The following is a 13,538-nucleotide window of genomic DNA, read 5'->3' on the forward strand; positions in this document are numbered from 1 at the left end:
GACATGTGTTTCAGGCTGTCTGTGTTGCTCTAGTCTCTGACGCAAATAACTGCGCGCTGTGGGAGCAAAGAAGAGAGGAGTGTTAGAGATCACTCGCTGGAATTGCTGCTCTTCTTGCTCACTCAGGCTTCATTTTAAATGGTCAGTGCAGAGAAGACCAAGTCTGGTGGTTTGTAGTGGAAGGAAAAGTGAAACCAGACCAAAAAAAAGAGAAAAGTGCTATATAACATTGAGGCAACCTGTAAATTCATTGTCTTTAAAACGCTTATATTGCCAATCAAATGTGATGTTTTGGTAGTTGTCTTTTTTATACTTACTATATACTTACTATACCATGTGCCACCTAGGATGTAAAACTCTCAATGAAATACTTGCAAGATAAAGAGGAAACGACATTACATTGAAGTAGAGAAATATTTTTGCATCTCCATCCCTTCATTTCTTTGTTGGTATTCTGCCTTCATAATGGTTGTGCTGACTGTGTTTTACAGTGGCCATGTCATGCCACGGCTTTCTGCTATAAAAACAATATCAACAGAAATAGCTGGGTGAAGTCCACTGTAATTTTCTCAAGCTCTTCTTTCTTAAAGTACAGTCACATAAGCCCTCTGCTCAACAAAACTGCACCGCACAGAAAATAATGTAATGTCAAAGCTCCAAGGTGGGCAACAAAGAAATACTGAGGACAGCAATCAGGAATTGTACAAAGTGTATAAGAGTGATGACATACTGCTACAGTAATGGCAAAAATAGCATGGAAAGCTCCAGAACAGATTGGACCTTGTGGTGAGATTGTTTTGTAAACCGTGTATGGCTGTTTCCATTGGCTGATATTTTACCATGGATGTGTCAGCAACAGTGTATATGTTGTCCAACAAGTAACAACAAATGTAAGACGTACAATGCCAAATATGTTGGAGGTAGTTTGGAGACTCCAACGCCATAACAGAGCACTGACAAAAAATTTTTTTCATCTGTAAAAGGTATTTAGGTAAAAAAAAAAAAAAAAAGAATGACGATCCAGGACGATCAAAATGTCAGTGTTACTTCTAAAATGTGAAGCTGAGCAAGAGCAGTGTGCAGGATTTTCTGTTCAAAGACTCAAAAATATCAGTTGAAACCGAATATGCATACTTGAATTTATCTCTTGCACAGCTTTTGACTGAAGTGAATGGCAGAGGAATCAAATATTTAAAAGGCAAACAGCCATGGTAAGTGGTCTTTGAAACATTTGGGCTAAGGGGTTATCTCCTGGTTTGAAAAGTAAAATGTAATGCAGCAGGCCGTTCTCATACTCTGTATGTTTCTTATGAAAAGTAATACACCAAAATTCATATGTATCCTACGTAATTATGACTCACCAGCTCAGTGGCCTTGTGGTAGAGTGTCCGCCCTGAGACTGGGAGGTCATGGGTTCGATCCCCGGCCGGGTCATACCAAAGACTATAAAAATGGGACCCATTGCCTCCCTGCTTGGCACTCAGCATCAGGGGTTGGAATTGGGGGGTTAGATCACCACATGATTCCCGAGCGCGGCACCGCTGCTGCTCACCGCTCCCTCAGGGGATGGGTCAAATGCGGAAAACAAATTTCACACACTCAGTGGAACTTTACCTTTACCTTTATGAGCCAGTACTGTGATCACACAACCAATAAACTGACGGGAGCAAAGATGGAAGCGGTCCTATAGGAAGGCAGGTTGAGGTGGTGAAAGAGTCACAAAACACAAGACTTTTCCCCAGGAGACTGGGGAAACCTAATACATGTCAGTATACTTGCCTAAACCTGACCTAGATAACTACATTTATTATGCAAATATGTGACATCATTCGTGGTGGGCTAATTCATAGGATATAAAATGAACCAAAGTATAAGGACATGTTGAATGCAAAACCTTAAACCTGCATTCTTTCTAATGGCCAGCAGGGGGCCACTCCATCGGCTGCAAAGACACATTTGATTGTACAGAAATCTATGGGAAAATGACGCTACTTTTCACTTGAGTAAACATTTGCCCAATAAGTTTAAGGTCTCAAACGTTAGTTCAGGTCTTCGTTAATAAGACATGATATTCATTTCATAAATTATAGTCCAAGTTTAGAGTAAAACAGATGATAGTGCAGGTTATGCTTTAAGGTGCGGACACACCAAACCGACATCAAAGAACTAGCAGCGATGAAAGCCAACTGTTGCGTCGTCTACGTCGCCTCACGTCACCCTGTGTCAGTTGCATTTGAACACACTACATGGACTACATCCGACGGCCAAGTGGCACATACGTTCTGCGCCTGCGTGAGAGAGAGCGGAGTGAGAGAGTGGTGCATCCTGTCAGCCGAGGGGTTTCCTATCTGTGCAGCCGAGCACTGCAGCACCTCCACGGACTATTACATCCAGACGGTCCCGGTATTTCCTCCGCAGGCTCCACTTCACTCGGCAGCCCGATAAACCTGCTGCTTCTTCCCACTTTAACCTCAATAACAAACCGGGGCTCGGTGCTCCGGTTGGATTCAAACAGAGAGCCGGGGCTAGCTCAGAGACTAGCGGAAGCTAACTGGCTGTGCTTCCCTCCAGTCATGCTGCGGCCAATCTGGAAATCCATCGGTAAAACAAAAAAAAAATAAAAAATTTTCTTCCTTTACCTCTGGAGGCACAGCCCGGAGTTTTTCGACTAACGGAAGTGTAGGGGGCTCGGCGATCGCTCATGCCCTTAACTTCCTGCAGTGCCCCCAGGGAATCGCCGTGTTGTTTACAAATACTTCGGGTAGAAAACCAGCAGAGTTTAGCTATATATCACATTTTTCACGTCACTATATCACCGTGTAGACTAATCTGATGTTTGTTAAGTCTATAAACACAATGAATGAACAAACGTTACTATTTCTGTGTGCACGTTTTGTTTGTAATTAATAACATGGTTATCGTAGATTAGCTGGGCTAACCGTTAGCTGTTAACGTTAGCCGTTAGCGTTGTCTGTAATAACCATAGACTGTATAAAAATAAGGTAATAACTCAATAAACGGTCTGTGAATAAAATATTTTTTCCAGTGGATATCTTAGTTACAACATGATTGAGCTAGCAAAGCAGTTTTGTGTTGCTATGTGTGGTATTTATTCAGTTATGGGAAATCACGATGTCTAGAAAGCATCAGTGGCTGCAGCTGACAGGGACAGTTAGCAAAGCTAACATCAGGACGTCATCTGTTAAAAGCCTCCTGTTGTCGGATACGACATGAAACTACTCCAGTTAGCTCAATCATGTTGTAACTCAGACATCCGCTGGAAAAAAAAAAAAAAATTCACGTTGACGTTGATGGCGTTTTGGGTGGAGCAGTCGCTATGGACGCGGAGCTTGCTGTTTCTGTAGGTACACATTTCCTGGGGACACCTGCACATCTCGGCCATGCCCCCTCCATTGTGATTGGCTAAAGCACAGCATCGTTCAAACTCAAAGCCCCACCCTCCCCCCCTCCGTAGTCGTCTTTCACACAGGGCTGCCGACAGATTCTACAATGTAAATTGCAGAATCTGTCTTGAGAGATTATGCTGCGGCTAACACTCCACTAGCCGCTCCCAGCTAGCTCCGGTTTGTTATTCAGGTTAAAGTGGGAAGAAGCAGCGGGTCTGTCGGGCAGCTGAGTGAAGTGGAGCCGGTTAGCCCCGGTTTCACTACAGGCAGATTCACTCGCTACAGGGACGAGGAAATAAAACCTGAACAGCCAATCAGAGTAATTTCTCTCACAGACAAGCTCCGCCGCCGATTCAACATGCTCAATTGGCCGAAAAGACGCAGACGCCAAAGTGCTGACGGTGCGGGACACACTGCAAAAACTAGGCCAACAAACGCTCACTGATGGCCCGACTTTGGTCGACGGCCGACCGTCGGCTTGGCGTGTCAGGGCCTTTAGGGCGATTTCATCTTAGGATTGACAAGTCGCTACCATGGTGGTTTGCTCGGGTTCTCAGTCAGATCCATACCTTGCTCCTCCATAGCTCCACCCTCTCGATTGCATATGGTCACTTCTAGCTCAAAAAAAAAGAAAAAAAGAAAAAAAAGAAAAATCGGCAATGGCCAAATCCAGAACTCAAGGTCACGAGTGGTAGTCCATAAACCAATGGGTTTTGTTATTGAGGCTACGTCTACTAATTTCATACAGTCTATGATTTCGGCACAATAGTACAATCAAATGTCAGTAGACCTGAAATCAAAGGCAAAAAGCAAACACATTTTCTTTGGTTAATGACTTAAATGAAAGAATCCAGACTATTCTGTAGATATGTAATCGCCAAACAGTGTGCTGGTACTTAATTACCAACCAATCAAATCTATCAGTTTTCACAGGAGCTGTATTAGCACTGCTTGCTGTAATCATAAAGAGAAAGAGCACTGTCCTAATATTCCTGACTCATTCAGAGAATAATTATGCATTTAATGCTTTCTCCGCCATCTGCCTGTAAGAGGTACATGTGCAAAAGTGCTGCCTTAAGTGCATCCATTAGTAGCTGTGAGACACAAAGAGAGACCCTGACTTAGTCTTTTATTACATAAAAAACATCCCATCAACACTGAGTACATCACCGGGTCGTGTGTGTTGTTCAGTTCAGAATGGTTTGCATAGGTACAGTATAAAGCCATTACTGGTATAGCTCCTCTGACATTTAAAAGGGCACATTATTCACATTATAAACATTGTACAACATTGAATAACAGTTACAACAATGATGGCAGTGATGAAAAGGCTATCTAGCTTTGTGTTGGTTGTGTTGTGTCTCTGAACACAATAGATGAGCTGTGGTCTTCCAGGCCTTCAACTCTTTCACTCTTTGTACTGCTGTGTAGGATACTATCAAGGATTTCCTGCACACCAGTAAATCCAGGGTGATGCCACTTTAGAGTTAAACCATCAAACTTGCATTATTTTCATTACACACAGTCATCATGTAGGGTTTTTATAAGAATGTATGAAAAAATGAATTGAGAACCTGTGGCAGTGACGAACTATGGAAAAACAACTACGGAAAATATACTAGCTGCTTCCCGTGCTTTCAGTCTTTGCTAACACTTAACTAATATCTTCAAAAGTTTTGAATAGTGCAGTGAATGTTGGTCAAAGTGCTGAGACAAACAGAAATAACACAAGGAACGTTACCAACATTATAGAGGACCTTAATGTAATGGGACATTTTCACAGTAGACTTGTCAAACACAGGTGTACTGTTTAACATCAGTTATGACTTCATTCCATTCAGGTGTGTCAGGTGCAGGGTGCTGCTGCTGTGCATGGTGTCCAGTGACAATACCTGACATGATTTTGAAAAGTAGGCTTTATGTACCTCGGTTAAGGTGGCTCAGTTCCTTTCTTCTGTTGCAGATGGTGGGTGGTTTTTTTTAAACTGTACATTAGAGGTGTCATGATTGAGATAGCTAGATTCTAAATCAAAAATTGATCGTGATGAGCTTTCACTTTTAGTCATCTAAATCCCAAACAGAATGGGGATTTCTCACAGTTATTTTTCTTTCCACATCAGTCTACTTGCGTGCATCTAAAGAAAAAACAAAACAACACTTCAGAGACGACACAGTGTAGCCTACTGGTAGCCTGCAGCTGCACTTTTCCAAACACCATGGCCACTGCCAGAGTTGGAGATGGCAAATAAACACTAGAACTGGAAAATCCTCATGTTTCCCTGAAGTCGGCGGTATGGCAGCATTAACCCATCGAACGAAAGAATAATTTGCACATCTATTTCGTAACAGGTGCATAGGAGAGGGATGAGCAGGACAACATGTAGACAAACTCCTGCACACCTTCTAACTTGCAAAAGCAATAAATTAATTGCAACGTTTCAGTAACTAGACCTTTATCAGGCAACCTTATCATCAGGTTTGCCTGATGAAGGTGTAGTTACCAAAATGTCGTAATAAATGTTTTATTTTTGCAAGTTAGATGATGTGCAGGAGTTTGTCTACAACATTTTTGCTTTCCCCATGAGTTGTGTATACAATGAACGCTTTGTTGACAGAAAAACTACAGTTTGTGGGCTGTGCCAGTTTAGTGAAAGTGAAACTCGAAACTCAAGCTGATGTCTTAAAGTACCCTTCTGCCATCCAGTGAATCTTCTTTTTGTTAGACAACTTAAAGCTGTTGTCCTCATTGGTGGACACTTTCTTGTGCCATTTAGTGGTAGTAAGAGCACAATATACTATTCCGACACAAAAGTGGACAAGGTCCAAAACCTGATCACATTTTTGGGTTGAAACTTGTTTATTCATGATTAATAGTGTTTGTAGTTTGACATGGCAACAAATTTGACCAATTTTAGCAACAGTAACAAGCAAAGACACTGTTAATTACGAAGTACTTGTTTGAAGACATTAGGACTTTATTGTTGTCTCATTTGAGGACATTAGGACTAATTATTGTTGACAATGTTTAGTTTTTTTTGTACTTATCAGGTCCTATTGATCATTGATTAATTAACTGAAATAGATAGGAGAAATTAAAAATGCATAGCAAACAAAAGTTTGGGTCTCAGGAGGATATGATATAATTAGTATGTTTTCTTAAGTGTTTAATCATAGAGTGTTTTTTGTGGCATTATCATTAGCATTATCATTGGTGAATTGGACCTTGAGATGGGGCAGAAAGAGGTTGCAAGTGATGCGCAATTCATGATGCTTTCAGTGGCTGAAATCTATTCTTTTTGAATTGGCTCATCTGTGAGAAGAGGAAAAGTTTCACAGTTTGTAGTTTTTATTTTTGATACTTTAAATATCTTAACAAGGAATTTAGAAGCTTTACCATAAAGGACCAGTGTGTAGGATTTAGGTAGGTACATTGATAGTAATTGAAAATGGCACAATTAGTACGTTTTCTTTGGTTTATAATCACCTGAAAATATGAATTGTTGTTATTTTACCTTAGAATGAGTTGTTCATATTTACATATGAAGTGTATCCTTGTCCATGGAGTCCGGCATGTTGCTACAGTAGCCCAGAACAGACAAAAACCAAACGCTAGCTCTAGATAAGTCAATATGCATTTTTGTGTTGGCCACCAGGTTTTTTATATGAAACTGCTTTGTTTAGTGTTATTACCAGTTTAAATTACAGGGTTTGTTTGTTTCGAAGAGGAAGACACCTTTGTGGAAAATTCGGTACCCTGTAAAAACCTCCTGAATAATGAGCACTTAATTCTAACAGGAAGTACTTTCAGCTGGTTGCTATCTGTAACCCTCACCCTAAATCCTATACACTCTTCTTTTAAATAAATGATTGAAATTTGACCGTATTGCTTTAGTATGGTATATTCCCAAAAACTATATAGCAGTTATGTCACCATGTAGCCTTTTTTTCAAGGATTTTAAGATGTAAATGACAGTTGTCAGGGCATGAAACCAATGATATGTTAATCTTAAAGAACTGAATCTAATTGTGACCTTAAAATCAAAAGGACAATTGAATTATGGTTTTGGAGAATCATGACACTCCTAATGTACATACAGTGGAAATCCAACATTGTACAGCTTTAAAGGAATAATTTCACATCTTTGGAAATGCCCTCAATTACTCTCTTACAGAGAGACAGTCAGCAGTGTTTTTCCAGAGATCATGGTCTGGTTGCTCAGGCTGGTCTGCTGACCTTGTTGTGAACAGTTTCATGTGGGAGCTCTCGTGACAGTGGTATCAATCTTCTCATCTAAATATCAGCAAGAACCAAAATAAGAATGATTTTCAGAATATCAAACTATTACTTTGACTTGCCACCCTCCATGTGGCATCCACATTCTTTAGAAGAGCATAAAACAAAATCAAAAATGAAACTCTTGCAGCTGCAGTGCGAAGGTAGCTTCTGAATCCACACAGGATGTGGACTAATGATAAACGCTGTTGGTAAAGTCTGTCTGTTGTTAAGTCTGTCTGTCCTTGTGACAGGATGGGAATCCTCAGCCAAACCAGGAGCAGGAAGTGCCTGGGCGGGAGGTGATTATTCAAGCTTGCGGCGGTGGTTCCTCTCCTGATAGATCTGATCGGTGAATGGTCTGTAAATACAGCAGAACAAACATGTAATGGGACAATAAATCAGAGGCTGGAACACCGTACCACTCTGTGCCAGGACTGCGTGTGTGTGATCAACCGTGAGGGAACCTGTGAATGATAGGAAGATGCCTCATGTCTCTACATGATCATTCACTCTGTTGCACATGAATGCACACACGGTTTTGCAGTGCTGAACCCCGTATCAACAAACAGCTACACCAGAGAATTGCAGCTCTGTAACTCGAACTCATGAATGTGGAAAATAACATTCCTATTAGATGAGACAAAGAAAAAAAAAACAATGATGGGAGTCCTTGAACAAGCCAGGGATTACAGCTGCTGTCTAGGTGTTATCAGGGGGCTGACATCACTTGGTACTCTATTGATACCAGATCAGTGTGTGGGAAATAGGACCCAGCTGCCCATCAACAACGTTCAACATTGATATTGGTTGATTTTAGGTTGTGCCAACGGGTTATAAAAATTCAATGTCAAGAAAACAAATACTGATGATAGATGACATTGATATGACACTTTCAAATATCTCATTCTAACGTCTTCTTGACATACAGTAGAAAAGTAACATTTAGTTGTAAGGTATGGAGACCAAAACCCAACATCTGCATAATGTCATAATATTAACGTCCACACAACATTAAACATTTAAAGTATCAGCAACCCAATTGTCATTCCAACCAAAATTGATTATCTATCCAACACAAGAGCCCAATGTCTTTGCGATGTCATGTTGACATCTGGTGCCAGCTGGGAGGAAGTTGGGCTACTCTTTGTTATATTTTGTTGGAATATCATGACAGTGCTATGAAGCCTGTAGTATCTTGGTATGAGTGTATCATTGCACGCATGTTCTTTTTAATCAAACACCCAAATAACTTTCAAAAATAGTTGAGGAATAAATGTATCATGTATCACTTCAGGAAGGGACCCAAATGCAAAGCAGTCGGCAGGTGGATTCGGAACAAAAGGCCAGTTTTAATGATGCTGATATAAAAACATCTAAAACAGGCAGGTAACTGAGAGTCCAAAACAAAGAAGAACCAAAACCAGGTAGGAAACAGAGCAGGGAACAACGCCATGAACATGGTGATGAACACAGGCGAACTGACCAGGAACAAAGGGAAACACACAGGGAAATAAATACACAGAAAAAACTGCTCACACAAACAAAACACAGCTGGAGTAGGTGGACATGGGCAAAAGGAGGGAAATGGGGATTGGCTGACAACATAGGTGTAGTGGGGAACACGAGGGTGGAGCAAGCAAGACAGGCAGGAAAACACACAAAGACAGGAAGTAAAACCAGACAAGACACGTGAAGAGAAAATCTACAATATAACACAGGAAACAGATTAAACGTGAAAGAAGAACACGAAACAAGGAAGAACGCAAACAAAAACGCCAAAACAAAGTCTACAGGATAACAGAATACACTCACCAGCCACTTGATTAGGTACACCTGTTCAACTACTTGTTAACGCAAATTGCTAATCAGCCAATCACCTGTTCAACTACTTGTTAACGCAAATTGCTAATCAGCCAATCACGTGGTAGCAACTCAATGCAATGCAATTAAGGCATGTAGACATGGTTATGACAACCTGCTGAAGCACAAACTGAGAATCAGATTGGGGAAGAAAGGTGATTGAAGTGACTATGGATGTGGCATAGTTGTTGGTGCCAAACGTCTTTGTGTTCTCTCTGAACTAGACCATTTTCTCTTCCCTCACATTTAGTTTTAAGAATTGTAGATTACTTTATTCAGTAACAATTTAGATTGAAAAGGCAAAAAAAGGCTTTCAGAGCTAATAAGCTTGCTAACTGTCAAGGTCAGTCCTGTCAGGACTACGGGCCCTGCTAAAGCCAGTTCATATGAATAACTGAAGTTTTATTAACAAATCTGTGCAGAGTCAAAATTGTGCCTGCCAAAAAACCAATATGCCAAAATGGCAAAGAATTTGAAACTCAAAACAAGAAGAAATAAAGTAAACTAGTTCTTTTTTTTGGGAATGTAAACTTAGTTCAAAATTCAAACTGTGAACTCTGAATGTGAACTATTTAATCTTAATTTGTGTAAACCAGCGTTGACATCAACACCACCAAAACTGAGACAGGGTCATGACTGAGACCAGACCAGAGTCCCACACTGACAAATGACAAACTTAAGATAAAATTTAGAAACATGCAAATAAAAGTAATGCCTCGAAGTGATCTGAAAGATCCAGATTCCACAATTCTGAGGCCAAGACAAGACCGTGTAAAAATGAAGCCAAGTCCCACACCTGACCTTCAAATGTGGTTTTGAGACCGGTCTGGAGACCAAGACTGATCTTGAGCTCTAAAGCACAGATGTGAACTGAACTTTGAGGTAGCTCTTAAGAAGTGTAAATGCACATAATACTGACTGTAAGTAAATCGTAGTGGTCCCACTAGAATGTATTGATTGTACCACACACGACATTTCAGACTTAAAAGATATTATAAAAATACTATAAGACACTATGGAAAATATAGGAAACCAAATCAAAGGAAAGCCTTGATGCAGGGTACTTCTCTTAACATATATACATGCATTTACTAATTTAGAGCAGGCACAAGGTAGGCTAAAATGTAGAAACAGATACTCAAAAAATTAAATAGAAATAAATGTGTAATCATAAACCATGGACGGGACATCTACAAGTGATAGTCAGATACCGATGTTTGCTCCGTCTCTGTCATCTCAGTATAGAAATCACCGAAACTGGTTGATGCCAGAGGGTTTCTTATATTCCATATCACAGCCCAAATATTGTTGAAGCCAGGATAAGGCTCATAACAGGGACTCATTTACAGACTATGTCTTTGTGATGATATGACACAGAGCAGAAGCTACGTTTAATCAAATATAGTTCAATTATTTGCGTATGATCAATCCTCACAGGGTCATGAAAGGACATTGAGCCTAAACCACTCAAACGGCTAGAATGGCCCCATTTGCAGCATGTAGGTTTATTTTTAGAGATGTAATAATAGATGGTAGGGGAATAAATTTCAGTATTGATGGGCAGCTTTCATGACTGCATCTTTGAGGCATTGTCTGAACTCACTTGCCATATATTTCACTCTTTGGGCAAATGTGGCCATTCTGAAGATGGAGCTAGACAAAGGAGGCAGATTTTTGTTTTTCCTGAGCAGAAATAGGGGTGAGATGATGTGTACAAAACAATCAAAATAGCCTTCAGAGGCTCAACGAGGTAGGAAATGAACAAAGAGGGCTCGTCAGATGTAATTTGCTGGGGGGTATTTGGGCTGGTAAACACAGATTTGGCATCTAATTGTGTATTTATGTAAGGTGACTGTATGTCTGTGCTAAGGTGTGTTTATACAATAAATGTAGGTCACTCAGTTGTGACCTAATCAATGTGCCATTCTCCATCATTTGTCTTGCTGCTGCTACCCAGGTAAACATTTAATTTGTGTTCTTATAATGGGGTCCTTGATATAGTAAAGTTGTGACAAAGAATGATGTGTTTGATAGCAGCTGTGTGCCACTGTTGTGCACATTTGAATCATAACTGTTATGCTGCTATGTGACCGCTTCCCCACACATGTAATGCAAAAGACAGCTGCACAGTTAACACATGTACATGCAAACAAACACTTAGATGAGAAGATGAGAGGGCATCACACATCTGCACGCGCACGCACACACACACACACACACACACACACACACACAGTAGGTTTAATGAGTGCTGTAAGTGGTCAAAGCAGCTGCTTCCATGCTGTCCCATTTATAATTGTCTTGTGCAGCAGCAGGTTCATGTATTTGTGTGTATGTGGGTGTGTGTATTCCGACATGCATGTGTCTGTGCGGACAGATGAAAAGAACTAGGTCGCTCATAACTGTTTTTTTTTTTTAAATGTGTTATCTCGTAATCACCATGGTCAAGCAAGAGGAGGAGGATGCAACCAACACGGCTCTGAATGTGTGGGGAAAAAGAGTCTGTCCCTATCTTTAATCCTTCTTTTTTGACCATCTCAGGTTTTTGCTTTTTGGCAGAACTAAGGAGATGACATTTGAGATGAAAACACAACAAAGGAGTGGGAGTTGAAACATACGTCATTTTCCTTGGGAGGTGGCCTTGCTTGCGAAATCAAAATTTTAATGAGCCCCCGAAATCTGAAAAATTTGCCAGCCCATTCTTGTCCTGGCATCGGTTGCCATAGTGTTTTTTTTTGCCGTAACCTAACCATGTGTTTTTGTTAACACCCCGGCGTTGGTAGCGGTGTCCTGGAATGTCAACAGCAGACGCAGAAGGACAACTAATGCGTAATATGTAGATGTGAAAGATCACTGACAAAGCGGAGATATGTGATGACTTAAGGATGAAAATGTGTTGCATTTACCTGTGTGACCCAAATGTGTGCTATTTATAAGCCACAGCAGAACAATTACTGGATGAGCTTTAACCTTACTATAAGTAATCACAATAGAACAGATATCTAACTACATCCAACTACACATCTATTGGATACCAAAAAAAAGATATGTTTAAATGAATCCAAGAAGCACTTAATTTATGTTGGTATTCTATACATACTCATATGTAATCTTGAGTTTAAGTATGTCAGTAAGCAGTCAGTTGAAATATCCTCTACAGGGTCTGCTCCTGTGATAATGGCACTGGAAAATACACTGAAATCAGCCTTTCTCTTCAAAGGGACAGGAAAAAAAATGTCTACAGCGATTTCAATACAATCATACATAAGTCACATGGGGCTGATGTAGCATTGATCTGATCTATCACTGAATAATCTGTATTGATGTGACATTTGGACCTGGCCTAACTTAGGTCCTGGGTCTGAGTCCTGGTTACAGGGAACCTAAACTACCCATGAGTACCACTAGTTTGTGAGGAAATAGGTAAGTAAAGCTAAGAGAGAGAGAGGCGTTTACAGTATACAGGAGTCAACTTATAAAATCTGAAGTTCCACAGGGAAGGATTTAGGGTCCCCTGTTGTTTTAATCACATCAATGATTTGGACCTACTTGTGCTGAAAATCCAAGTGATCTAAATTAACACATTGTCAGGGTAACTCTGCAAAAAACTTCACAAGATTGTAAATACATTCATGACCATGTCTGACTTTGGCCTGAAGGTCAAATTTCACTGTATCCTTAATGCATACTGGGATACATTCCCGCCTGTACGCAAGTGATTCAACACAAGTCGAGACCACATTAAAAATACATTTTTAATCCTTGTAGCTCATTGTGTAGGACATTATGTGCGCCTGTTTAACAATATATACCAAAAATAAACTACAAAAATTCAATTTTTTCATAGTTTTATATCAAAATCCAATCATGTTTCCTTCCTGTAAAAGAAATTTTGAAGTGTGCTTATGTAAGCTGGTACCAACTAGTTTCAAGACATCCACTCGTCAATCAATCTTCAACTTTTAGCCACACAGAGCTAAGTTCAAGTTAGCTTG

The 13,538-nt window shown here is 40.3% G+C and overlaps 1 protein-coding gene across 1 annotated transcript in view; it reads right to left on the reverse strand.

Annotated features, from left to right (window-relative positions):
- Positions 1 to 4,519: 4,519 nt before the first annotated feature.
- Positions 4,520 to 13,538, reverse strand: part of pemt (phosphatidylethanolamine N-methyltransferase) — a 94,877-nt gene continuing 85,858 nt past the window's right edge. The window contains exon 7 of the mRNA XM_033610563.2: positions 4,520 to 8,041. Within this exon, the coding sequence (XP_033466454.1) occupies positions 7,987 to 8,041 (55 nt within the window). The 3' untranslated portion in view covers positions 4,520 to 7,986. The remainder of the gene's footprint in view (positions 8,042 to 13,538) is intronic.

This window comes from Epinephelus lanceolatus, chromosome 21 (genome assembly GCF_041903045.1).
Source record: "Epinephelus lanceolatus isolate andai-2023 chromosome 21, ASM4190304v1, whole genome shotgun sequence".
NCBI classification, from domain to species: domain Eukaryota; kingdom Metazoa; phylum Chordata; class Actinopteri; order Perciformes; family Serranidae; genus Epinephelus; species Epinephelus lanceolatus.